This window comes from Notothenia coriiceps, unplaced genomic scaffold (assembly GCF_000735185.1).
Source record: "Notothenia coriiceps isolate Sejong01 unplaced genomic scaffold, NC01 NC01_scaffold00037490, whole genome shotgun sequence".
Taxonomy (NCBI): Eukaryota; Metazoa; Chordata; class Actinopteri; order Perciformes; family Nototheniidae; genus Notothenia; species Notothenia coriiceps.
The window spans coordinates 24,511-51,017 of NW_011370191.1; the positions used below are offsets into that span (position 1 = coordinate 24,511).

Below are 26,507 nucleotides of genomic sequence, written 5' to 3' on the forward strand. Positions count from 1 at the left end.
TAAAACATTTAAAATAAAAGTATAAAAGCCTGTGCAGGAATGTTCCTTGTGTTGGCCTGTCTGTCTGTCTGCCATCGTGTCTATGCATCTGCCAGCAGCAGGGCTTTAATTATGAGGCCCAGGTTACACACAAACACACACACAGGAGACTAGCGTCCCACATATCTCTCACACAGTGCCTCACAGTTCCGCTGACTAACCAGTGGCACCAGACTTTGGCCTGCGGCTCCCTGATTCCAGTAAATGTCGTGTTATGCAACTCCTAACAAGTGTCACCCAGTCTGAACTTAGAGCATTCTGGGTCTCGGCAGCTCTCTCTCTTTTTCTTTCCTTATCTCTTAATTTTTCTCCGAAGACAGTAAGTGGTTAGCTCCTTGGAGTTTGACTGAGGGGGGGAGGCAGTGACTCTACACTAAGTGTGCCCTGCTTTGTGCACAGGCAGAAAACCAGGAATGGAGAGGCAGGAAATGGGGAGGAGGGTGAGGAGAGCTCCTCCAGCTCTTTGCCTGAGAAACACAGCTGCCCCTCATGTCTTGGGGCAATGCCAAGGTTAGAGTCCTCGAGGGGGGTGAGAGGTGTGTGTGTGTTGGACAAGTAGGAACAGGAGGACTGCTGTTCTTTCCAGTTCCCTGTCCTTCTTATACACACTCAGACACAGAGAAACACACAGTTTCTGATCGGTAATTAAGTGCAACCAGCTTTGTGATAAGTAAGGAATTAAACGTCTCAGCTTCTGTATTTCTTTAAGCTTTATTCCTAGGGTTTACAGGGAAAAAAACATTTAAGATAACACACAGCAATTACACCTCCACATGTATAAAGAACAACAACAATGTGTCAACAAGGTACACCATCTCAAAATAAGCTAATAAAACAAAAACAGTAGTCTTATGTGACTCAAAGACTTAATTACTGATCAATTAAGCTTAAAGCAGTTATAAATACCTTCAATGGAATGATCAGGTACAGTAGGGCTGGGCAATATTTACCGAGAGGCAACATAAATAAAATAATTAAGCTACGCTATTGACAGCGATGTGGCGCTATCTTTGATGCCATAGCACAAGAAAGATTTCTCATAAATATTAATGCAACACGATTTGCATTCTGAATATAAATCACCAGAGGGAATCATAAGAGCCATTTCCTGTCCAGTATCCCACACCCATCTCGTATCCGGACCCTTTCGGTGATACCTGCAGTGTTTACTGTAAGACTGAAAGGGATTGGAGTCATCGGGTGCATTTACATGGTAACGACCCCGGTGTCACTCGCTCTACAATCAGCTCGGACCTGCGTGTTTGTCTGCACCAGCACAGTTTGTTTTGAGACCCGTGGGAGTGTTTACCAGCGTAGGTTGAGGAATTTCAGGTCAAGAGAGCGTCATGTACAGAGAAAAACCTCCGACCAAAATTGATCCCGACACTGACATCAAAGAGCACCTGAGCCTTCCAGCTCCACTGGCTGAAACCAAATATTTATCCTGTGGTGACGTATGTATACTACAGAAATACAAGGAAGAACTGATTTTTGGAAGCTATGCAAGGAAGTGTGCGTAGTATATCATAATGCAAGGGTGATATTTGAACCACATACAGTAATGCCATCTTATGGAGTGAAATAAGGAAGAAACCGGAATGGGACAAATATAAATAACAGCTCCGCAGGGAGGTTTGATGATACAGAATTTAGGCCATCTGTTCTTCTTCCAGTTGGACGGGCGTTCTGTCCAGTCCACTTTGAGAGATTCTCCAAGCTGGTCCCACCTGGCACAACTGTCCTCAAAATTCACACTGTCGCAGACGGCCTGAGAAGTGTGGAGGCTGTCATGACTCAGTTCTGACACGACCGACTGCGGAGGACTGCCTCAAACAATTACAGAGCAGACAGCCTTAATCATAGATTAATGAAAACGACATGTGCTTTAGCCCGTTCCCTTCAGGAGAAGGAGACCCATCTGTTCAGAAAGATCAGTCACATGGACAAATGATCCCTGGTTAACTTAAAAAAGACTGCACTTACTGTTGAACATTCAGAGGGGCCTGGAAACCTAGAAAGCATTGGTGTTAAGACTTTTGTCATCCTGATTACCGTGTAACAGCACGGAAGAAGCCACCACATAACAATTACAGAACATGTATGGTTCTCTTTCTGTTTGTTTTTGTCGTCTTGAAGGTTGATGGAGTTAAAACCAAAGGTGGATTGGTTTTTTGGTTTGAATATTTTTGTCATTTTTGCAAAGTTGTCTTTGGAATGAGGTCACATTTTGTGTTTCCAATAAATCATGTTGTCTTAGTCGAGTCAAAATGTAACAATGCAGTCAGAGATGTAAACAATCTACCCTTGAGAATTTCAAAGAATATAGATGTCTCATCAAATTTGAAATGGAGAGATTTAAGGATATTACTACTGATTGATTAACTGTCTGGATTAAAGAAGAAACAACTCAACCAAAAACACATGTCTGGCCACTAAATTACCATTTCACATTGTTATCTTTCCTCAGCTTCTCTCTTGCCCGGCTCATAAGTAAATCGCTCCGAAGAGACAATGTGTGATAGCCCCCCTGTGTGGAACCGAAGGGAGCTCTATGAATAACTCCCCTCACAGCAATGAATGGCACTTTGCTTTCCCACAGTATTATTCAGTCTACACCCCCAACATGGCAGGATAAGCAGTGAGCCCAGGCGGTGGCTGAGCGCCTCTCTCCAAGCCTGCCAATCACACAATAACTGTCAAGGGATTGAATAATACTGAGAGACTTCACTGTTTATTAAGGAAGCCATTAATTAGGCCTTAATGAAGACTAACCAACATGTTCACAGTGTTTGAATCTATTGCATACTTGGCAAAATATAAATATTTACTAGTGTACATAATAATGCAGATTGACTCACAGTTAATGGTCTACATAATAATAATAATAATGACATGAGTACAGGATAATCATCCTATTTTTAAAGTCAACATCAGTTAACATTTTATTTATATGCTGCAACCTCACACTACTAACCCTCTGTAGGTGTTTTTTGCCTGTGATAAAATGTACTTTTATATTTGTGTGAGTTGATATGGGTATAATGTTAGCATCTCATATTGACTTTAAGAACTCAGCAAATATATTGTTGTCCAAATAATCAATTTAATATGGTATCATGATGTAAATTGTGAAACTGTGCACCGCAAGCTACATCTTGGGATAAAGGTCGCTTCCCTTTTAAACGTACCCTAACCCTTATCACTGACCCACAATTGGCTTTTATCCTCAATTGGACAAGCCGTCCACCATGATTAACTGGTGTTTAGTCAACAATGTAGTCACACACACACACACACACACACACACACACACACACACACACACACACACACACACACACACACACACACACACACACACACACACACACACACTAACATTAGATGTAATGTTGTGATCAGAAAGGACAATTCAAGTTAAAAGCACCATACACAGAAACCTGCACCTTTTAAAGTATCAATGTAAATCATGATATATTAACTATATATATCCACTATATGATTCATCCTAGAGGACCAGACCTACTTGAATAACATCACCACCCTAGCAACACATTTATCCAGTACCTGCTTTTTGTTTATTGTGGGTATTTCACCACACTCAAGGGTTTTTTCCACTCTCATTTTTCTGAAAGGGCTAGGTTTGACAGCTCAACATGAGTCTTGGGCTTGTTGTAAACACTGCAGTCAAATTGATGATTTCGAAGTGGGCATTGCTGTTGTGCTCTGTCAACTTTAAACCAGTGTAAAAAAAAAAGCTTCTTATTTTTATAGTTTTTTTAATCTGTCTATGTTATTCAATGTAAAAAGTCTCACTTGAAATCCTGTCTGACATGAATGTGTCACCTCTCAGCACATGACTCAACCATGGGAGCCTGCTCTGACAGGGGAAGACATAACCCCCCCACAACTGCTTTACATTTCATCGGCAACCCAGACAGACTATAACGGAGGGAAGCCTTAATAAATCTCTCAATATGTGACTACAGGCTCAATATAATTTCCCGCTGAGAGAATAGACGTCATCAATTTATTCTCAGACACCACTGAAACTATTTGTCTCCAAAGGGAGGTGTACGCCCTTCAATAGTGTTCAGTGGGAGGGCCTGCCACACCACATCAGACATTTTAAGTCCCTTCTTGTGTAACACTTTGGACTGTTTCCAGGGCACATGAATGCTTTTGGTATCTCCTTACGACCTAGACGTCCAAACACAACTTCATTCAATAGTCTAATGTGGAAAACTGTGATTTAGCCTTAAAATCTATCATACATTGATTGTCTAGTGACAGCTGAGGGGAACTTTCTTGAACACAAAACTCACAGCAGTTTTGAAAATCACACGAGGGAAGAAATGAGGAAAAGAGGGTAGAGAAAAACCCTGTTGAGTCAGCAGACTCATATAAATCACATACTGCAGGGAGAAGTCAGATGACTGTCTCAGGTCATGGTAGCAACTGGCCAGTTTAGTCTAAATTGCTATTAACTGATGACAATGCAAGGGGGGGGGGGGGCATAAGACCATGCTGGAGCAAATGATTAACAACTTTACAGATACTTAACTCCTCATGAATGCTTTTTTGTAAAAACACTTGTGGGCAAGACCCTGTGCAATAACAGTGACAACCATAGATGATGGTGATAAACAATAAAGCTCTGATAAAAAAAAGCTATATATTCACAGTAGACTATTCAACGCCACAGAAAAGCAATCCCTAGGGGAATATTACAGTGATACCACAGTAGATGCAAACAAAATTGCATAAAGAACAATCAAGACCCTGTGAGAACTGCAGACACACAAACTGGAAAACTTGGTGCGAGAACTGGCGCAGGCTGCTGTTTTATCAGGCACAAACAGCAGTCATTCGCCATTCAAGCTATAGATGACAAAGATTTACGCACACTGTATCTCCTGGATAAAAGTGCCAAAAAAGAGAAACGTACCTTCCAGCCTGCAGAGCTGTTGCTGTCTCCTTTGTCCTTGAAGTAAGGCACACTCTTCACCATCCAGTCGTAAATCTGAGACAAAGTTAGTCGGTTCTCAGGGGAACTTTCGATAGCTTTGGTTATAAGGTCTGCATATGACATATTCCCCCATGCGTTTCGCCGGGAGGAGCTGCTCTTCCTCTGGGCAGCGGCGGCAGCTGCGGCTGCGGCGGCCGAGGACGAGGAGCCTACCGGGGAGGAGAGCAGAGGCACCTGCTGCTGCTGCTGATGCTGCTGCTGCTGATGCGGGAGTTGCGGATTCTGGTGCTGCTGCTGCTGCTGCTGCTGCTGCTGCTGATGGAGCTGCTGTGGAGGTTGTTGGTGGACACAGTTCTCCTGACATTGGAAATCGCTGCACAGGATGACAGGCTTCTGCTCCGTGAAGTCCTCGGTCTCCTCGAGCAGGCTGAGGTTGTTGATGAAGTCGTTGCCGGTGGGCTCCTGCTTCACAGACGGCACCGGGGAGGACGTGTTGGAGTCGCCCGGGTTGATGAACTCCGGCCGGGGCAAAGGCCAAGTGCATGAACGGGGCCGCGACAGGGGCTCAAAATCCGGGTCGATTTCCACCAGGTGTGGCTGCTGGGCCGCTTCCGCCATGGTCGAGAGGTGACGGAGCCAAGTGTTACAATGTCATGTAAATGTGACGAACCTGTCGCCTGTAAAAAGTTGCAACTTTGCCAATGAAATTCGATCGAATACAGATCAATCTGTCCGGGAAAATAGTCCTCCACCTAGGCGCAAAGTCTGCATGAAAGTCACATCCCAGCCGGTTAAATTTGTGTTAAAATAATTTAAAAGTTATGTTTTCTAAAAATGATTTTCCTTTGAGCAAAAGTTCTCTGAGTGTCCTCGGTGTGTTAACCCACTGCTTTGTTTTTGTTATCCAGTCGTACTAGTGATATTACGTCTGCGCCCCGTACAGCCTGTTGACTCTCTGCGTTGTACAGCATGTGAGGACTTACTGGAAGTATCAGCTGACGCCGCCCATATTGGATTGACACCAGGAGAGCGCCAATGAATGGCATCGAAAGAGTTGGAATAAAAAAAGACCTTGTTTTCATTCTTTCTGCTGCTGCTAACAGCCCATAATCACAAAGTGTAGTAATCTAAAGTATAGTTTATAAGCCTATAAAGTAAAAACAAATACCAAATTAAAATGTTCTCAAACATAAGGATAATGCGTAGATGAATAGGGCAACATTTGAAAAAATACGGATATCAACTTTGTATAATATCAAAGGGAAATATACAAGAATATGTCTTTTTTTAAAAGAAGGGGAAAATGTGTTTTCCTCTGGTAAATGAAATGATTCTGGCAGGATCTGTACTACTTGTTGGGCCAGAAGTTGTTTTGGTTTTCTCAGCCAACTATGGGCTGTATTGACATCTTGTGGCTATTGTGAGGTATGACAGCATGACACAGTCTGCATGCATCAGCCAGCATGTCATCTCTTCCGCGTTAAACTGTCTTCATAGAGAGCATTTATTTATTAGCTGCCTAAATGTATCATCTATCTCAAAAATATTGAATTACTTTTTTTTCTTCCAACAGGACAACAGTCAGTGTCAACCAAGTCCGAGGTTTTTAATTTAAAGAAAGATAACAGTAACATTTAAAACTGTTCAGCATTGCCAACAGATTGTAAGTTATATTAAAGTCAGGAAGTGGCCTAAATCGATATAATGGTCTAATGATACACCTACTTGTCATGTTTTAATTTTATGGGGTATTTCTCCTGTTGTGTTGTGCCGTTCTCTAGACAGCTTGATGCCACTCCTTTTGCGTAAAAAGCACTTTTTTACGCACAGCAGGGTCGACCAGTTGCATCCGCCAATGGATTTAACAAGACGTTGCTTTGAGTGCGGAAGTAAAGTAAAATATTAAACTCCCACTGCAACGCCCTGGTATTACTGAATTTAAAGGATTCTGAACACTGTCCTGCCTTCCCAGAAACAGGTTTCATTTTGCGAATTGAAATGGTTGTATGGGTGTAGGTCCATGGGAAAATACCTCGTATAAGAAAAGGCTTATCTTGTGCCCACTTGGACTCGCCTATAGACTGTAGTGCAAACTAATATTTTTAAAGTTGCTGTCTCGGAGAGAAACAAAGATTAAGAGACTAAGGGTGAGTATGCATGTCTGTCTGTATTGGCTTCACAGAAATGTGACATGTTCTTTCTTCCTTCAAAACCACATCTTAAATTCAGTGATGGAAGAAGTATTCATATGCTTTACTTGGGTCATATGCATTAGTGTCAAAATACTTCATAACAAGTGAAAGTCCTGCATTTATAATCTTACTTAAGTTTAAGTACAAAAGTATAATTAGCAAAATGTACTTAAAGTATCAAAAAGTAGTCATCGTGCAGAAAAATGGCCTTCATGTGTGTATATAATTGTATTTATATGTGACATTTCTAGATAATATTGCTGCATCAAGTATAATTTTTGTGTTGTAGAGTCGACAAACACATTTCTGATGGTCTTTTTGTAAAATATAAAAATATTTTAAAAAGTTTTTTAAACTTCTCCGACTTAAAGTGAGGAAAACATATTAACATAATACAACAATGTAATATACATGATATTCTAAAATGGCCCATACTGCATAATGAGTCATTTTTACTCAAGTGTTGTACGTTTAGTTTACTTGATTGCGATCTTGAATGCAATATTTTTACTCTATAGTATTGCTACTTTTTTTAAAGGTTTTTTTTCAAAAAGCTCTTTATTTCTCATATTGCCTGTGCTGCAGCACCTCTTTTCACCCTCTGTCTGAAACTAGAGCACTGCCTGCTCTGATTGGTTAGCTGGCCGGCTCTGTTGTGATTGGTCAACATTTTTGATATGGGTCCCCCCTTATATTACATTTCACTTTTTTGATAAGGATCCCCCCTTATAAGAATTATACCTTTTTGATAAGGGTCCTCCCTATTATAAAATGTAATTTCTTTGATAAGTATCCCCCTTATAAAAATTATACTTTTTTGATAACGGTCCCCCCTTATGTAAAATGTAACATTTTCTAAAATGTTTACTTAAGTGTAGCACTTGAGTAAATGTATTTAGTTACTTCCCGCCTCTGGCTAAATGATTACAGTTAATCAATTTCTATGTTGAAGAGATGATGCCACGGTTGATATATAGATCCAATTTTCAGTTTTACAGAATCATATAAATGATCATGGCTCCACATCCTATAATCCAGGCCATCATCGACTTCTCAGCTGGAGCAATGGGTAATGTATCTTCTGCATAATCAAACATGCTGTGTGTGTGTGTGTGTGTGTGTGTGTGTGTGTGTGTGTGTGTGTGTGTGTGTGTGTGTGTGTGTGTGTCAAATAATTGTATCCTTTCATTTATTTGACATCATCATTTAACTGTGACCCATGGTAATACAATTATTATTTATAGAGTAGTGATGGTATGGTATCTAGTTGCATTTCTGAAGGTGCATTTTACCCTTGGTGGGTCTTTGTGCTTCAACACTACGATGCATGACAATAACAAAGTGTTCAAAATGCTACAACACCCTGCTCTGATGAGTCATGTCTTCTCTCTTATTACATGTCTATAATGTGTTCCCCAGGGGGTACAGCTTGCGTGCTGAGCGGTCAGCCCTTTGACACAGCAAAGGTGAAGATGCAGACCTTCCCCACCCTGTACCGCGGCTTCATCCACTGCTTCACATCCACTTTCAGACAGGTGGGCTTACGTGGTCTCTACAAAGGAACATCCCCAGCCCTTATAGCCAACATCAGTGAGAACGCCGTGCTCTTCCTCAGTTATGGTCTCTGCCAGGATGTGATCCGATTTGTGTCCAGTATGGAGAAAGGGGCCCATCTCAGGTTTGACACTGACATTTCTGTCTATTTGTTTGTGTTCACTGCTCTCTGTGGTGAGCAATATTTTGAATTTCCAACTCCTCTACAATTCAGTGGTCCCTCCAGCTACACCCTGCATGTCACCTTGTACTATTGAAAATTAACTGAGAGATGATCTCTAAAAAGATAATCATTGGTTGCACACTAAAAAAGAACTTCATAACAGTGGTACTGCATGTACAAACATAAATGTTAACAATTAACCTTTAAACCAATGCACTTGTTAACCAAGCCACTTTAATATTCTTGATTGCAGAGACTCTCCATGTCAAACTGTGAGCAGCATGAGAAAAGATAGTATAATATGACAAGGAATTCAGTGCTCATTGTAACTGGATGCAACAATATTACTCTCAGAAACTTTGTTCCAAGTCATATCAGGCATGTACCCAGTAGCCAGTCCCTTGATATTTAATAACAGGTTGACTTTGTGTACTGAACGCTTTTCTTCGACAAGTAAATGTAACCCTCTTAGAAAATTACCTTAGGTACATTCCTAAGGCCCTTCTCCATTTAATGCACGTTGTTTTCAAAAACATACTGTGTATGAACAGATGATTTGATCTTAAAAGGACCTGACTTATCCTGAAGACCAAGGTTGATTGTTTATTAGTATTATTTTATTTCTTTTCACAGTGATATTCAGAAGGCATGCGCAGGGTCTTTAGCCTCCATCTTTTCCTCCATGGCACTTTGCCCCAGTGAGCTGGTGAAATGTCGCCTGCAGGCCATGCATGAAATGGAAGCATCTGGCAAGATAGCAATCGGACAGAAAAGGTTGGTGTGAAAAAAATGACACATTGTAGAGAGCACAACATATATTTGAAGCCAATACCCTGTTGAGTGTTTTTTTTGGTGTGACTTCAGCACTGTGTGGACAGTAGTGAAGACAGTGTTGAAGACTGATGGCCCCTTGGGTTTCTACCAAGGACTCACATCCACCTTAGTGAGGGAGATACCAGGTTACTTCTTCTTCTTTGGGGCCTATGAACTGTGTCGGACTAAATTTGCGCAGTATAAGGGCACGGACAAAGATAGTATAGGTATGATAATTATTGGTCATTCATCTTTCATGAGTTGTTTCATTATTGCTGCATGTCCTTTTATTTTTGTGCTCTGCCCCCATGAAAATAACGTTGGTCTTTGCAGGTATTCTTCCCCTCATGTTCAGCGGTGGATTTGGAGGAGCTTGTCTCTGGTTGACGGTTTATCCCATTGACTGTGTGAAGTCCAGGATCCAGGTTTACTCTTTAGCTGGGAGGCAAGAGGGCTTCATGAAAACCTTCATGGGTGTTATACGCACTGAGAGTAAGTTTTGAACGTACATACTCAAATAGAAATCCTTCAAGTTGGGTATGATTCTGAATGGCGGAAAAGTTATTAAATTCTCCCATTGATCTGTTGTCTTCTTAAATATAGGTTGCAAAGCTCACTGTTTTACATCATACATCCTTATAATCAGTGTGCAAAAGAAAACAACTGTATCATTTGGCTTTTTGTGAACTACCGGTTCTGTAGAGAAAAGTGTTGACTCAAACACAAAACAGACTCTAGACTCTTCTCTCATTTGGTTCATAACCAGTTTAGACATTCAAATCAGAAACAATCTCTTAAGAGACATAATTCTGCCCTTAAGAGGATAAAAAAAGGATTATCGAACTTTTGTTTTAATGGTGTTTCATTCTCTTATACAGTACATCTGGGAAAAACAATGTTCTTTAAACACAGTGAGACTTGTGGTTTTACATTTCCAATATGCACTTTATTTTCTATACTGATAGAATAAACCTTTCAGGGAGTTTTTTTTGGTTGGCATTTTTGAGAGAAACGACAGAGTGACCGGCATCTGAAAGTATTACAAATTATTTACACAGTATCTGTTCATGGCTGTACTGTCTCATGTTGCAAGTAGATGTACATAATAAGAAAAAAGCTATCCGGAAATATTCAAATCATCCAATTAGGTCATGAAGGAGATGGGGTAAGACTGACACACATCAGATTTGTTAGACTTGAAAAAAACAATGAAGACACCATTGCATAACAAGTCGTAATACATGAATATTAGTATGTATAAAATAAAGGTTGTCCAGCAGAAGAAGAGAATAGCTTGCGGATGTAGAGATTTGAATATTCTCCATGCACAACAACATTAAAGCTGTAAAAAAGTGAAAAACAAGGAAGCAAGAAAAAGGTAAGATTTATGAAGGAAGTGTACATGCTTAATGTACTTAGTCACAACCACATTCACTACCATCTGCACCATCTGTTGCCAAGATGTGGAGGATAATTTGGCGTCAGTGTATGAAACACGTCTAATAATTGATTTAGTACATTTAGAAGATAATACATTAAAAAGGCCAAAGCTTGACACTGTCATGATTATTGACATGTCACAAATGAAACTACCCTTACCAATCACATGGATGGAGCTTAGGGAGGGCACTTCAATCAAATGTCACAATTTCTATGTGGGTTTTTGCAATATTGTTCGGGTCAAATCTGACCGTTTTACTCTCATCAATCATACAAATATTGTGTTTTACATTTAATCGATTAAAGGCCATGATGTCCTCCACAGTAGGCCTTTGGACATGTGCAATTGCTGATCACCACTTTCACAGAATTTTGAGTGGTTAAATCAACTTTCTTAATCCTATTGTGTTCCCGGTCAGAAACGACAGCCATAGGGAATGAATGGGTAACCCTAAATTATGTTCATCAATCAGACAGTACACACCCACAAATCGACAACCATGTTAATTTTGGAATACATTTTCAGTATCTATTCTATGTATTTTCACTGCAGTTGTTTGTGTAAACCAGTAGTCGGAGACATTATTCACAGCGTGTGTTAATCTAAGAGCAGTTGAAACGGACTGGTCAAATTGGACCGGTCACCCCCACCAGAGGAACGGTAGAGAAACGAACACAACAGAAGAGTTAAATAGTGGCCAACTTTTACACTTCAAGCCTCTTTTTGTAAGCAAAAATTATAAAACTAGCCCTGAGTATGTTAAAAGGAGAGCTGAAGAGAAAGGCTCTGAATGCACCACTGCTGGAATAACTGACACACTGTAGATGAATCTTGTTTCTAATTGGCCCGAGCTGGGGGCCTGACTCCTCAGCGGGGAATGACCCGTGTGGCTGCTTCTCTCTCTCCTGTCCCACAGGCTTCACTGCTCTGTACTCAGGCCTGACTCCCACCATGATACGCACCTTCCCTGCCAACGGAGCCCTCTTCCTGGCTTACGAGCTCAGTCGCAAGTTTATGATGGATACGGCTGGTTACTGATGTGTCTCACTCTCCACACACAGAAAGTATTGAGCTGAAACACTCTCTCGTCCTTATGTATTTTTTTTTAAATGAAATGACTTAGATTGTGTCTTAATGTTTGATTAAATGTCACCAATACTTTTGGTATGGATGTATTTGAATATGATAAACACGTTTTGTGCGGTGCTGGCCACAGTGATTTAAAAAAATAAAGCTTTAATCAGTATATCCACAAGTATTAATGTAGTACTTTCCCTGTGATTATGTTTCAGTGAGGCCTGGTTTATACCTCACCACCTGAAGGCAGTTCAAGCAGTTCAGCTGTTCTGCTTGGCCATATTAATGATTACATTTACTCTAGAAGAACTCTGTTAACCTGACTAAAAGCTCATTATTTTTTTACCTAATGTTGAGTTGGAATTCAATACAAAATGAGCAAAAAAATTAGATGCAATACAAATCTGACTAACAATCAGATTATGAAAGCATGTGCAACCACACAACCTCTTTAGCATTTCTTCTTGTTTTAACCTTCTGTTAAAAAGACTTCCTCACCACAAGAGGGTACTGTTTGCACTAATATGGAGACCTCTAGCAACAGGAAAAACATGCATGCATGTCAAATATCTGTTCAAAACCATACCTTTGTTACATTAATTGTAAATTATATTAAGTTGTATTTTAGAGTTTGGAATAAAGACAACAAGCTCTTGAACGAGGATGGTGAAATCTACAGTATAACACATTTGGCTTCAGAGCTCTAACATAGTCTTTATTCAGCTTTTGTTATTTTAGGCTAGTTGCACAAGATGGCGTCGATCAACTTCCAGCGGCTGGGTGTGAACCTGAGTACTTCCGGTCTTCGGTGTGGAGTTGTTTGGGGAGTTAGCGATATACATACGATAGAGAGAGAGAGAGAGAGAGAGAGAGAGAGAGAGAGAGAGAGAGAGAGAGATAGATAGATAGCAAGATACATAGCATAGATAGCGATATAGTTACTGATAGATAGCATAGATTGGAACAGTCGACAGCTAAAATTGAAATTGAGCAATTTTATTTCTCTGAATGTTTTTAAAGCACGTCTAAGTGAAATGCTTTCTGAAACTATGAAATTCATTAGTGATATATAATATATATATATTAGTTATATTCATTAGCAGATTCTTTTGAAAATGGAAAATGAGCCAAACGCAGCAGCATTTGGATGCACTTAAACACAAACCCAGGCAGTGATAAAGCACACCATTTGTAAAGGCAAACTATCCTTTAAAGCAGGTGACCCTGCTTTAAAGGATAGTTTGCCTTTACAAATGGTGTGCTTTATCACTGCCTGGGTTTGTGTTTAAGTGCATCCAAATGCTGCTGCGTTTGGCTCATTTTNCAACTAGACGTGTTTGGAGGAGAAAGAATGCTGAGTTGCATCCAAAGAACACCATACCTACTGTGAAACATGGGGGTGGAAACATCATGCTTTGGGGCTGTTTTTCTGCAAAGGGACCGGACGACTGATCCGTGTAAAGGAAAGAATGAATGGGGCCATGTATCGTGAGATTTTGAGTGACAACCTCCTTCCATCAGCAAGGGCATTGAAGATGAAACGTAGCTGGGTCTTTCAGCATGACAATGATCCCAAACACACCGCCCGGGCAACGAAGGAGTGGCTTCGTAAGAAGCATTTCAAGGTCCTGGAGTGGCCTAGCCAGTCTCCAGATCTCAACCCCATAGAAAATCTTTGGAGGGAGTTGAAAGTCTGTGTTCCCCAGCGACAGCCCCAAAACATCACTGCTCTAGAGGAGATCTGCATGGAGGAATGGGCCAAAATACCAGCAACAGTGTGTGAAAACCTTGTGAAGACTTACAGAAAAACGTTTGACCTCTGTCATTGCCAACAAAGGGTATATAACAAATCATTGAGATTAACTTTTGTTATTGACCAAATACTTATTTTCCACCATAATTTGCAAATAAATTCTTTAAAAATCAGACAATGTTATTTTCTGGAATTTTTTTTTCTCATTTTGTCTCTCATAGTTGAGGTATACCTAGGATGAAAATTACAGGCCTCTCATCTTTTTAAGTGGGAGAACTTGCACAATTGGTGGCTGACTAAATACTTTTTTGCCCCACTGTATGTGGGGTGTGTCTGCATGAGCTATCATTGGAAATATAAACTCGGCTGGGCTTAATTCATTCACAGTGTGTTTAATTGCGGCATAGTTTATACTGGCTGCTGTGTGTTTGCACAGATTTGATCTCCTGAGGTGACATTTTGTTTTGTCTTTTGGACTCTTTAGTCAAGATGAGGTTATCTGCAGAATTAAGTCGTTCAATTTGCAAAGTTAAGTTTCAATATTTACCTTATAATTAACTGTATATTTGATGGATTTCATGTTTTCTTTTGAAATTCTTCTAGTAATGTATCCTCCAAATTCCTGCTTTAAATTGTTTCTAGATATTTTTATGTATATACTAATACATGAAAACTGTTTACAATGTATGTTTCTGCAGTTACTGTACTTTCGATAAATGGTGCCATCAGACTTTCTTTTTTTTCATCCACATTTCACCTCGAAATGAAAAATAATAAATATCCTTTATCAACCTTTTTTATATTATTGTATGATTTATTTCAAATTTAGACATAACATAGATTTTGTCATCAGCAATGATACATTACAAATATAATAAATTTGGTATTTTAGTTGTGTCCCCGAGGTTTTAATTAGTCCTGTTACCCTGACATACCGCCTTGTGTCACGTGATCAAGTAGCATCAGTGGAGTCTTCTGAAACTCAATCTTGATACAATGAAGAAACTGATGGAATATCTACCTTTTGGACTGTATGACCAAATAAGTAAATGTTAAAATGATCATTTAGAAAACGGTAACATTAAAGGGAAGCAGCATTTTGTGTGCCAAATCCAAAAAAGAGGAAGAAGTCTCCTGAAGGCCGTGAAGACCCAAAGTAAGTTCTCTCTTTTGTGCATTATATCATAAATACTGTACGTATGAAAGGTCAATCATGTCAACCAATCCCGTGAACTGAAATATTGAATACATGCTATGTGGGTTTATTTGAGATAGTTTGGGAAACCACTTCAGCTGCTAAGGCTCTGTTTGCTATTAGCATTGATACCATGTGGATACATGTACTGCATTTGTAATACTGTACTGAAAACTCACCCTTCTTACAGTTATGTTACTCATAGTATGCAACAAAGTTAAAACAGCCTGAGATGTATGATATTAGATATATTGCTAAAATAATAATAATAATTATTATTATTTTGAAATGTTAGAAGACCATGGCATTCAAATCGGGATTATTTCAATATTTTGGTTTCTGATGTGTCTGCTAACTCAATGACATTGTCATCACCCTGTGAGGATATCGTCATACTTTGCTGGTTGTTAGTGGTGAACTGACAACTTTGATTACTACACATTATTTCACAGTAGCATATAAAGCTAATGTGGTTGAATATTTTACCTTGTTTCTGCTTTTCAGTCTTGTTTTGTATATGATTCCTGGTCGTTCCATAGCACAACATTGTACCACACTGTTGTGAATCTAGAGGGCAGTAAGTTTGCTTTTAAGTACCCCATTTTGTCCCTCAGAGGACAGAAAGTTCCATTCTGGCCATCATCCCTTTACTGGAAGTCTGCAGAGGCGGTTGGATAGTCAGGGAACTGCTCCCAAGTTTGTCCTTGAGAGGAGACACTCTGTGCTACCATTTGCAGTGGAGCCCATTCTGCTCCACAGCTTTATTACTAGATTTATTTACGCTGGCTGGTTCAGGTGCTGTGTGACCTGCTCCCCCCCCCCCCCCCAGGTGAGCCCTGATGGCGGCAGCAATTAGGACTCTATCAACCGGCCTTATTAAGTGTCAGCAGACAGGACTCGCTGCAGGCCACAGGCAGAGCGAAGGGAAATCGGACAAAGGGTCCCATTTTACGGCCCCTCGCTGCTCATTAGCAGGTTGCACGTTTCCTGTATCACACCCATCATTGGCTGAAGGGTTTTCTTCATCATGCCTCCATAATGGGAGTCAATTCCAGCCGGGGAAAGTAAACATAAGATTAGACACACATGCATAAAAGCAGGAACTTGTTTACTGAGAGTTGTCAGAATTAAGTAACCCAACAGAGGCATAACAAGTGGCAATCTTCCTCTTCTGTCATCTCCCTTTGTTAAATCCTCACATCTTTCCCATTGAATATTTCCATCGCCTTAAGGTTTTTTAGCACGTTTGAAACTCATTACCAGCCAGGTGTAAGACCGTCTTGTAATGACAGATGGCTGTCTTTTAATTCAAGACAGATGCTTGCTTCTTTTTTTTAAACCACCTCTTTCTTTTTTGTTCCTCCTGCCTCACAGCTGTGGGCTTCATTAGCACCAACAGGGCTTAGTAGAAATCTCGGGGAGAGATTAGGGTCACCGTTTTTTAGGGATGGTAGCCAAGCCCAGTCTGAGCCGCTCTGACAGCCTGATCATCGCACAGGACGTAGGAAGGTGTTCGGAGACAATTCCCCAATTGTCTCAGCAACTACTTCCAAAATAAAACAATACTTTTTGGGCACAAGATAATTCATTGGTTATTGGTGTATTCCTAACTCCATATATGTCTAACGTGGAGAAATGTTAGACCTACAGGAGAAATGAACATGGATTAATTAAGTTATCATTTGCAGCGTCGGTTTAATATTTTTTCTTTCATGACTGCCTTGCTGCACCTTAACCCCGCTTATCACACATACTAAAAACGACTTGGCTCACACAATTGTTTAAAAATAATTGTATTGATTAAATGATTTTATTGATTCCGCTATAAAAAAACGTGTCTGTTCCACTGCTTACCAAAGGCTGTAACTGCGGTGGCAATGTAACTTAAAATGACGGCAGGTCCCTTTAGTCTTTACTTCCTGTCTGTCTTCTTCTATTGATTTCTCTAACGTCCAGCACTCTCTATTTAACCTCTTTCCTTCTCTTGTTCTCTCTGGCTTTTCTTTACTTGGGATTAGCCATCATGGATCCAAAGTTTTGTGCTCTCCAAAAATATAAAAATAAATATTCAAAAAGTATTCCACACAGTTTTCAGATAAAGAAAACAAATGTCTGTTGCCCACAGACGACGTTAAATGACCGTCATTCTTTCTACGGATTGACATGACTGCCATACCTTGAGCAGAGCCTCCTAAGCAGCAGTCTGTTAGTGAAAACAGCATACCTCTGGAATGTCCAATTTGACCAATCAGGACAGAGTATTTAACCAAGCGTTGTAATAAAAATTAATAAATGTACCCAGAATCCCATTATTTTCTCAAATCATCTCCCTTATGCCTCTGCTTGATCGCCAATGTGTATTCGTTTTGTTAATTGTTCAAAACACTGCAGGCATTTTGAAAACATGACTTTAAGTTCTGGAAGATTGTGATAGCAATCGTATAACATTTGAAAGCCTGAATAATGAATTGATTAATTGGAAAAGTAATGATCATAAGTGACAGCCCTTCTTGTGTAAGGCTGGTGAGAATAACTCCAATTTGTATTTTGGAGATGAGAAGAAGGCGGTTATGTTTCAAGTCGTCTTACTGAAAAAGAAAGTCAGTTTAATCTTGTGTTTCCCTTTGTGCAAATATTTGAGTATTCCGAGTAAACCCCAGATGTCTGTGAAATCACGAACACGCCTTTAAAGATGTGAAACGCTGTTGGAGGATGCCTTTGTTTGCATACTCTGCGTAACCAGCCCTGCTTTCAGAAAAGAACGTCGATATCCAATAAGTCTGTCAACATCAGAACACTTTTTTTTAACATATTTACTGTCACTTTATGTGCATATGGTGATGAGGTATTGTTATGAAGGTTTTCCTTTTTTATTTTGACCTTGGAAAAAGCTTTCTTCCTCACGTCTCCTCTGTATACTCACTCTGTTATTCTGTCCTCTCCCTCTCTGATGTATTGACAGAGGCTGTGGTTGAATATTCTGCCAGTGTCGTCGCTGCTAAGAGTTTCAAAGCGTGATTTATAACCGTTACACTAAACGTGTAGACGACACACTCGGCCCCAATATGCTGTTTACATTCAGGCTGCGTCTGCGTCAGTCTTTGACCCCATCAACCCCGCGTCGTTCCTCACTCCACAGTTTCCCTTTTTCATCTCTGACCCAATATCAGTTTGCAGAGACTGGCTTTTTATTATTTTATCATTAATTTTAGAAGTGTTAGAACTCAAGTAAAATGTTAAGGTAGGCCTACTTAACCTTCACTTTAGTATTTTAACCTCATTTCAGTTTTTTTTCACAACTAAAATCCAGGGACAAACCATTTTCTTTTTTATTAAATAATTAAAAAAACAACACTTATTTATTATTTGTCATTCAAGATCTCCTCCTTTACCAGCTGCAACATTAAGTGATGTATGCTTTAATGCATTAATAATTATGATCAAGTTATATAATATATATTATTCTGAAATTGGCCAGTGCAAAATGTTTACGTTTGCTTTTTTCAGGTTTCATATTTGTATTTGATGCGTCTATACTTTTACTGAAATAAGAAACAAATTGTGCTCATTTTCAGGTTTCATATTTGTGTTTTGTGCCTCTACTATGACACGTTTCCATGCTTTTATGTTCAAGATGTTTTGATTGTAGCCTTTGCAGACCATTAACATGCACAAAAAACCTAAATAACACACTAGGAAATGGAAATCCCCAAAAAGCAGAATAGGGCCTCTTCAAGTAACATTTAGTTTGACTTGTTACAGCTTATGTCTACAATTCTTACTTGAGAAAACGTCTTGAGAACTTCGTCCCCGATTTATTATATAATAACTGATTTATATTATCCCTTGAGGAGACCACCCTATACATTAAAATACTTTAGTTTGAGTTTCAGTGTCATATGATGGCCTAAATGCGGCTTTAGAGGCTTTTCCGCCCTGAGATAGACAATAATCCCTGCATCCTTGTACTTTTGGCAGCAGTGCCGTCAATTGGCGAGACATGTTAATAGTAAATACTTTCACTTCAGCGTCCAGAAACCCATATTGGTGTAATCCTAATCCACTCAGCATTATGTCTGTGTCCAACAGACTTTGCTGTAGTGTGTTATATAGGATGTCAGTATTCAGGTTTAACATTTAAACTAGGCCTACAATAACATGTAGGGCTACCCAATTTTGTGCCCTCATTTTGACAACAACAAAAACGTTCAACAGTAGCTCAGAGTATCACTTGCACTACAAGATTAATTTAGTAAAAAGTAAAAACCTTGAACAAGAACAGGCGAGATAAATTGCACAGAGGGATAACACATCATTTATAATTTCCTCTTTTGCTGTCATAATGCTGTCATTATTTTTGCTGAGGACTCTAGTTAGCTCCAATAAAAGCTAGTAGCCTAAGACCAATTTACTATAGTTTTTTTATTTTTTGTTAATTGATCTGTTCGCGTTGAAGAATCAACACTACAGCTCTTAAATTCTGTTGTTTTGTAGTGTAACCGGTGTCGTTAAGCGGTCTCTGCAGTTTTTTTGCGTTGTTCACGGATGACTCAAGCCAGCATACAGTTTTGACGATCTCCGTTTTATTACTGACAATCTCATAAAATATATATGATCAGTTTTACATTAGGTTTCCATCACAGGTTTCCTCTCACGTGGAACATTTACAAAAAGGGCGGAGGAAACGTGAGGGACACAATATATAGGGTCCTCACAACAATAATACGAGTTGCCACAAAGGCCGTAATTCATACTTGTCCTCTCACATACATTCTCCTTTCACAACATACATATTCACTCTCACACTCATACATTCTCCTTTTACATTCATACATTTTCGCTCTCACACACATATATTTACACTCACACATTCATACATTTTGCTCTCATATTATCATATTTCAATGCACACATTCATATATTGTCACTCACATATTTATACATTTTTCACTCACACATATATACATTTTGTATATCTTTTTGTTTTTTACCTTACTAAATGGTCAAATGGTCAGTGGAGCGAGTGGCGGGGCGAAACTCATGGAGGTGATTTCAAAACAAAAGCACTCGTTTGCTTGGAACGGTGATAATGTTATAAACAAAGGGAAACAAGGTGAATTTAGCGATCACAACGAGAATGGCCAAGACACACATTGAGCCCAGAAAATTAATGTTATTAAGGGCTGTAAATACAATAAGCCTATGTCTAAAATGGACAACATTGTTAGGTTAAACCAGTGGTTCTCAAACTTTTTCTGTCAGGCCCCCCCTTTGGAGAAAAAAAAAAGTCGGGCCCCCCCAACACAAATAGTCAGGCTCAGTGGCGGCGCGAGAGATTCTATTTTGGGGGTGCTGTGGGATAGCTTGACGTTTCATAGAGGGTGCTCAAACATTTAGGGTTTCCCATTAATGTACTGGTCGCTACAGTGGAATGTTCTACTGCAACAATCCCCACACACACACACACAGTGTACCCGCGACTGTTACAATGAAGGCTCGATAATCAGCTCACGGCATATAGGTGTAAGCAGGGGTAAAGTGTTATTTTTATAGGTGGTGTGTGGACCTCACATAGGGGGGTCAGGGGGCAAGCTCCCCTGGGAAGATTTTTAAATATTGAAGTTAAAAGCATCAATCTGGTGCACTTTGAGAGCAACATGAAGAGATCTATGGATACATCTCTCAACACCCATTTGAAACAGAACTGTAAACAGATTTACTTTTTCTTTATGGATATTTTACAAATCACTCCCTTTTTAACGTTATTCTTTTTTTAATGTCATATAGTATTTCATACCTGTTTTTAATTTATTCTCTTATTTTTTTATAACTATAATGATCAAAGCGGTACTACATTTCATTAAATGTTTCATGTAGTAAAATGTTATAATAAAAGGTTCTTTTGTAACAATTTTATTGTTGTAAAAGGTTTTAGTGTTCAAACATTCGTAACGATAATTAAAATGACGATCCATATTATTTTTTCGCCAGAAAACAATTAAAAGTGAACGATTGTAACTAGAAATAAGTCGACATGTAATCAGAGAAAACTCGCATATACACGGCTCGGGTGTTTTTAATTTCGACCGCATGTTTATTATTGCTATAAGTCTGCAATTAAGTAAAAAACCGCTGCATGACAGATGAATGTGAAAGTTTGAAAATATTAAGTCGCAGTGAAATCGGTTCGAAGTGAAGAGACCACTTGTACATCGCGTTCGACCGTATTGTGGACATCATTGAATTAAGTCTGGGCTCAAACACGTGTTAGAAGTGTGGGTCGTAGTTACGTAAAGCGTTAGTCTTTGTAGTGTCGGAGGGTTGATGTGGTAGCGAAGGGGTGTACTTTAACAATCTATTTTTTTCAAATCGGCTCAGGCCAATGTGTATCACTCGCTTTTATCGGCGCTTCCTATGTTTGTTGTTAGTCTGCTCCGACGGCAACAAACGGTGCACAACTGCAGTGTGGTCGAACCCAATTTACCGGCGTTCGAAAAGCGATGGCCTCGCCTTATTGTTGACCGCCTTTTCACGTGTGTAAAGTTACATAAAACGCCCCATAAATCTTTTCTTAGTAACCTTACAACTATACAGTGACTTTGTCAGCTTTAACGTACTTCGTTAATATTGTGTCTTATTGCAAATAAAGAAACCTGTAAAGTACGCTGAATTCCGACCTTTGTTTATCCTCACGGTGTGTCTCGAATGTCTACGGTTTATATCAAATAACTTGTAGCTAAATTGTTTTTTTGTGAAGCTAACTTGTCACATTCATTCTTAGTCTGACAGGTCAATCAGGGCGTCCACACACCCACGACACCGCGTTCGCGCACAACATCGTACAACTCGCGCACTGGGGTAGTTTGGATTTTTATCCGGAGACTCTTGACTCCAACGACGTCGTAGGTCTAGTCTAGTCTTAGTCTTAGTCTGAGTCATGAACGTCAGACCCGGTTGCAACAATGGAGAACACGGCGGCAGGGAGTCTTACCCGCCCCGGTTGTCCGCTGTGAGGTCATGGACGGTCTCTGTCGTTCCGTCCCTCGTGTCGGTACGGGTCTTCCCCCCTCCAGCAGTGTAATCGTTCTCGTTCTACCATATACACACTCTCTTTCTATCACCTTGCCGTCCTCATATCAACTTTGCCTTTACGTCAGTAACGAGTGCGGACACGTACGCGAGTCCTTTACGCGCACTGCCCTCTGAGTACAAAGTCTTGAAAAGCCTAAGTTTAGTTGTACTACCGTCCCATCTACTTACAACTTGAATCCTCGTCTTCGTTTATTAGATAATTTTGTCCAAAGGGTTTCGACCCCAGGCTTCTATAAAGTTTATTTTAACATTAATTTTGTTATTACAAGAAGTAAAAATAAACAAAAAAAAAGATAGGTAAAAAAAAAAAATATAATCTTATTGATTGTACAGCTATCGTAGAAAGCGTCCCCGCGCTGACCGGTAGAGGTCTTAAAAGGGGCGTCGCTCCGAGGGGTGTAACTGCTTAGGTGATCGTAAAACTGTCCCGAGGCAGGGACGTGCATCATTAACCGCAGCGTCGCGACTTTGCAAAGCTTGGGGACAATATTTTCTGTCGTCGTAGTAATACCCGGTTGGTCCAAAGTGATAACGGAACGTCCTATCACCACTTGTCGATAGGTCCGTCAGAGATTTGAAAGGCTTCACGATTTACGACGACGGGCCTCATGACTGACCTTCATACGCTATAGTCAGATGGTATAGGAGAATTTTATGAGACAAAAAAAAGAAAGGAAGTTGTTATATTAAGGTACTTCTTTCCCCAAAAATTGCGAATAGTTTTATCGTTCTTGGTACGATAATAACGATGAGTCCTCCGCTGTAACTGTCTCTAATGAGTTTTTCATGTGTCATTTTCATGAGTATCCGGATGGGACACGCTCATCAAGTAGTGATACATGACTCAGTTGTCTTTAGATTAGAGTGTTTCTTAATTCCGTTTTTTTGTAAAAAGGGAGTAGCTTTGAATCCGTCTTCACGACTAAACAAGAGTCTGACCCTGAACAGTTAACTGTCTCCCCCCGCCCTTTGGGTGTCTTCGATGGTACGGATAACATTCCAATTCTGATTAGACTCAGTCGTCTTTTTTTTTTGTTATAGTTGCTGGAAAAAAAGATGCTGTGACGACAGAGTCGGCCGTAGAATTATAATGCTTGGGATAATTACAAGTAATGAATCTAATTGCTTCTTGAGTCTGGATTGACTGATGTTTGGGCTAACAAATGGCTTTTTGTTTTGTGTTCGGAAGAGTATTCTTCGTAATTTACTACGGCACTCGGCCTTTTTACGAATGTTTGAAAACGGTGTCTTGAGTTCTATTTCTCTGGGAATCAAATGAATAGCAATCGTCTACAGGGCTAGGCTAGTGGCTACTAGCCCCTAGCTCGGCGTAGTGCACTAAAGTTTTCAGCGCATTAGCACTCTTTTTTAGCCGCCTAGCCTATAATAATCCGGGGTCGGTGCTCACGTGATCCTGGGGGTTGCCGACAGGATCGTGCTTCACGCTCCTTGGAAACAATAACACGCTTAAGAAAGAAGAACTAATATCACGACGCGAAGGACAAGCAAACTCCGATATTTGCGAGTGTTTCACACCATATTAAACGCTGCTGCGGTCCTGGGCACGCTGTTTTAGGTTTGTAAGACTAAGTTACCCGGCAGTTTAACAGGTTGCGACGGAACGATCGCGGTGGAATATTTTTGGGTAAAGCGCGTTATTAATGTTTCAGGGTGGCGTCGCGCGTTACTGGACTTTAAACGTGTGTATAGGGCCCCACGGCTGGACGAAGATGTTCTTATTAGGAGAACCTGGGGATTCGAAGCAGGATGAAAATAAAAAAGAGATTATCGTATTACAAAGTTTTGTCCGCTCCCTTCTAAGTGAATTTAAGAGTAAAAAGATAACTTGTGGTTTGAAGCCCGCATATGTCGTAGCCGCCTCCTCAGTATGTGAATTGCAATCTTTCTCGGTCAATTTGTGCTATTACTACGGCGGTACTTAGTTCATGAATCTGTTTTTAGGCCCCGGAATCTTATTATTACGGGAGTATTGAGTAGTTCGTTCGACCCATCGGTTATAGTGCTAAAACACCTATCAAGTCAGGAGACCTCCAACTAGCAGAAAAAAAAAATTTCGTTACAATGTTTTGTTTTTACCTGGTACAAGTTCGAATTTCAGTAGGACGTCCGGAATTCAAAAGCAAGAGTTTAATGTAGTTGTAGTACATACGACACGAAGAACCCGAAAAAGTATCTGGACCAAGAATAAAGAGGTTTGAGAGCGTGTTCTCACCGTCCGCGTCAAGATTAACATCGGTATTCGATTGTTACGACGGTGTTGATTCTAGGTACGACGACACTTTCTTTCCTTCGAACTTAGGTACAACACTATCTTATAGGTTAGAATTTATTTTTTTATGGAATTTCCTGTGGCACTTACGAAAAAAAGGAGATTACGTACGTATTTCTAGCCTAGCCTTTTTAGCCATAGCCGTCTCAACAAAAGAGTTTAGTTACTAGCCTTAGCCTGGCCGCCTCGTTTTTTGGACTAGCGCCTGTAGGGTGGAATAGCATCGCGTGTATGTTCGTATGAGGCTAATTTCGACTCCAATAGGTATCAATAAATCTATATATCATAGTAGTGACGTCACTAGGCGTTGGCGCTGTCCACTTCGTTTGTCGTCTTAGTGTTGTGTCTGGAAATGCCTCAAATGCCCTCTAGCATAGTGGCGATCGACAGTTAGACCTAGTTTTCTGAACAGAAGTTACGGTAATTTGCTTCGTTTTTTGCGTACCGACTTAGCCAATTAGGTATCACTATTACAAAGACACCTTATAAAAAAAATTTAAATCATATGGTATTAGAGGAAACATAGCATTTTTTAGCCTCCTCGATTTTCATCGACGTTACGCATCGGTGGTCCTCAATAGCGGTCGAAGGCAAAAATCTATTGCAGTCAGAGTGTTGATGTGTGTTGTCTAAATGGTGTATTCTCATTACACCCTAAGGGGAGCTAAGGTAAGCGGAGCTGCATTCTTTCTTACAGTTAGTCGTTTTAGATCGTTCGCCGGTCCGTCCGGTCTCTATACCGTTTTAAAAAAAGGTGGGTTTACGGGGTCTTCACCCAAAAAAACGGAGATTTAGAGGAGATTTTTCCAGTTTTCAGTGTAACAAACGTAGTTAGCACTATGTCCATGGAAATAATATAACGAACATCGAAACCGTAGGATTTGCGAAAATAGATGGTAGGGTAGTAAGTTCCCGACAAAAGTGATATTCGGGATTTATTTTACACCTGCGGGCTGTGTTATAATCGTAAAAAATGACAAAGTAGACTTTAAATAAAATTGTATTTTATAGATATACTAAGACTGTGCAAAGTGTAGGTTGAGTGTCGAATTGGATACGAAACCTTTTATTCGTAATTAATTAAATTGGGAAAATCTTCCGCTTCTGATACAGTAAACAGACCCTTACAGTAAAGCTCAGACTTGGACTTTTTGTCGAGCCCGAATTTGTTCAAATTTTTGATTAGCATTGTAAAATAAATAGTGAGTAGTTATCTATTTGTAGTATACATGATACCTACCCATGAAACTGTCTCTAATGAGTGTTTATGTGTCATTTATGAAGTAACATAAATACATCGTCAGTTGATCATGACTCAGGTTGTACAGTCAAAATATTCTTGAAATAACCGATTGTTATCATACATAGCTAAGTCCATTTTTTCGAATCTCGTTGACTAAAACTTTTTTGCTTCACCCCCTCTCTGCCATACTCCAACCTGGGCAGGTCTTTAGCGGGCACAACCATATCTAACATTGGTCACCAGAGTTTCACCCCCCCCCGGCGGGGGGGTCCGCCGCCGTCTCGGTACGTCCCCCCGCGCTCCTCTGGTCGCTCCTTTTTACCAATATTTTTTTTTTTTGTAATTTTTTTTTTTTTACAAATTATTAATAACTAAGCTTTTTTATATATGTCATGATAATGCAGACCAGAGCACAAAGTAATTCAAACGAGACCACACCACCTCCTTGCTCGGTGGGAAAAACACACGCAGCGCTCACTGCTCGCGTGCCACTGGCCTCTAAGCAACACAATCGACAGACCACGTGCGCTCGATGCGATTGGCCTAATATTCCTCAAAAAAGTTGTTGTTTCACTCCTTCTGCAGGAGAGGACCGTCTTCTCTCTGAGTCACGATTTTCTGAGAGTCCATAGAGTCACCCAGAGTTGCAAACCAGTGGTAATACATTTGATGAATAAGGCTGGGGG

General features: G+C 40.0%; 2 protein-coding genes across 2 annotated transcripts; one reads left to right on the forward strand and one right to left on the reverse strand.

Moving 5' to 3' along the window:
• Positions 1-4,322: 4,322 nt before the first annotated feature.
• Positions 4,323-6,217, reverse strand: LOC104967636 (forkhead box protein O1-A-like). Its single transcript, XM_010797145.1, has 2 exons — positions 4,988-6,217; positions 4,323-4,346 (listed from the first exon to the last, which is right to left on the reverse strand). The coding sequence occupies exons 1-2, from the start codon at positions 5,624-5,626 to the stop codon at positions 4,323-4,325; spliced, it is 663 nt and encodes a 220-aa protein (XP_010795447.1). The 5' UTR covers positions 5,627-6,217.
• Positions 6,218-6,930: 713 nt separating this feature from the next.
• On the forward strand, positions 6,931-12,427 carry slc25a15a (solute carrier family 25 member 15a). The gene is made up of 7 exons (XM_010797138.1): positions 6,931-7,155; positions 8,191-8,269; positions 8,620-8,878; positions 9,551-9,691; positions 9,782-9,957; positions 10,064-10,222; positions 12,088-12,427. The coding sequence occupies exons 2-7, from the start codon at positions 8,209-8,211 to the stop codon at positions 12,207-12,209; spliced, it is 918 nt and encodes a 305-aa protein (XP_010795440.1). The 5' UTR covers positions 6,931-7,155; positions 8,191-8,208; the 3' UTR covers positions 12,210-12,427.
• Positions 12,428-26,507: the final 14,080 nt, after the last annotated feature.

What these genes read in the sequence shown, in the direction of transcription:
- LOC104967636 (XM_010797145.1), bottom strand. Translation starts at nt 5,626, where the DNA reads ATGGCGGAAGCGGCCCAGCAGCCACACCTGGTGGAAATCGACCCGGAT. An exon ending in ACAGCTCTGCAGGCTGGAAG is followed by an intron (nt 4,347 to 4,987) that starts GTACGTTTCTCT and finishes TTTGTGTTCAAG; the next exon opens with AAAGTTCCCCTCAGCTGTCA.
- slc25a15a (XM_010797138.1), top strand. Translation starts at nt 8,209, where the DNA reads ATGATCATGGCTCCACATCCTATAATCCAGGCCATCATCGACTTCTCA. An exon ending in CACGGACAAAGATAGTATAG is followed by an intron (nt 9,958 to 10,063) that starts GTATGATAATTA and finishes TGGTCTTTGCAG; the next exon opens with GTATTCTTCCCCTCATGTTC. An exon ending in GGGTGTTATACGCACTGAGA is followed by an intron (nt 10,223 to 12,087) that starts GTAAGTTTTGAA and finishes CCTGTCCCACAG; the next exon opens with GCTTCACTGCTCTGTACTCA.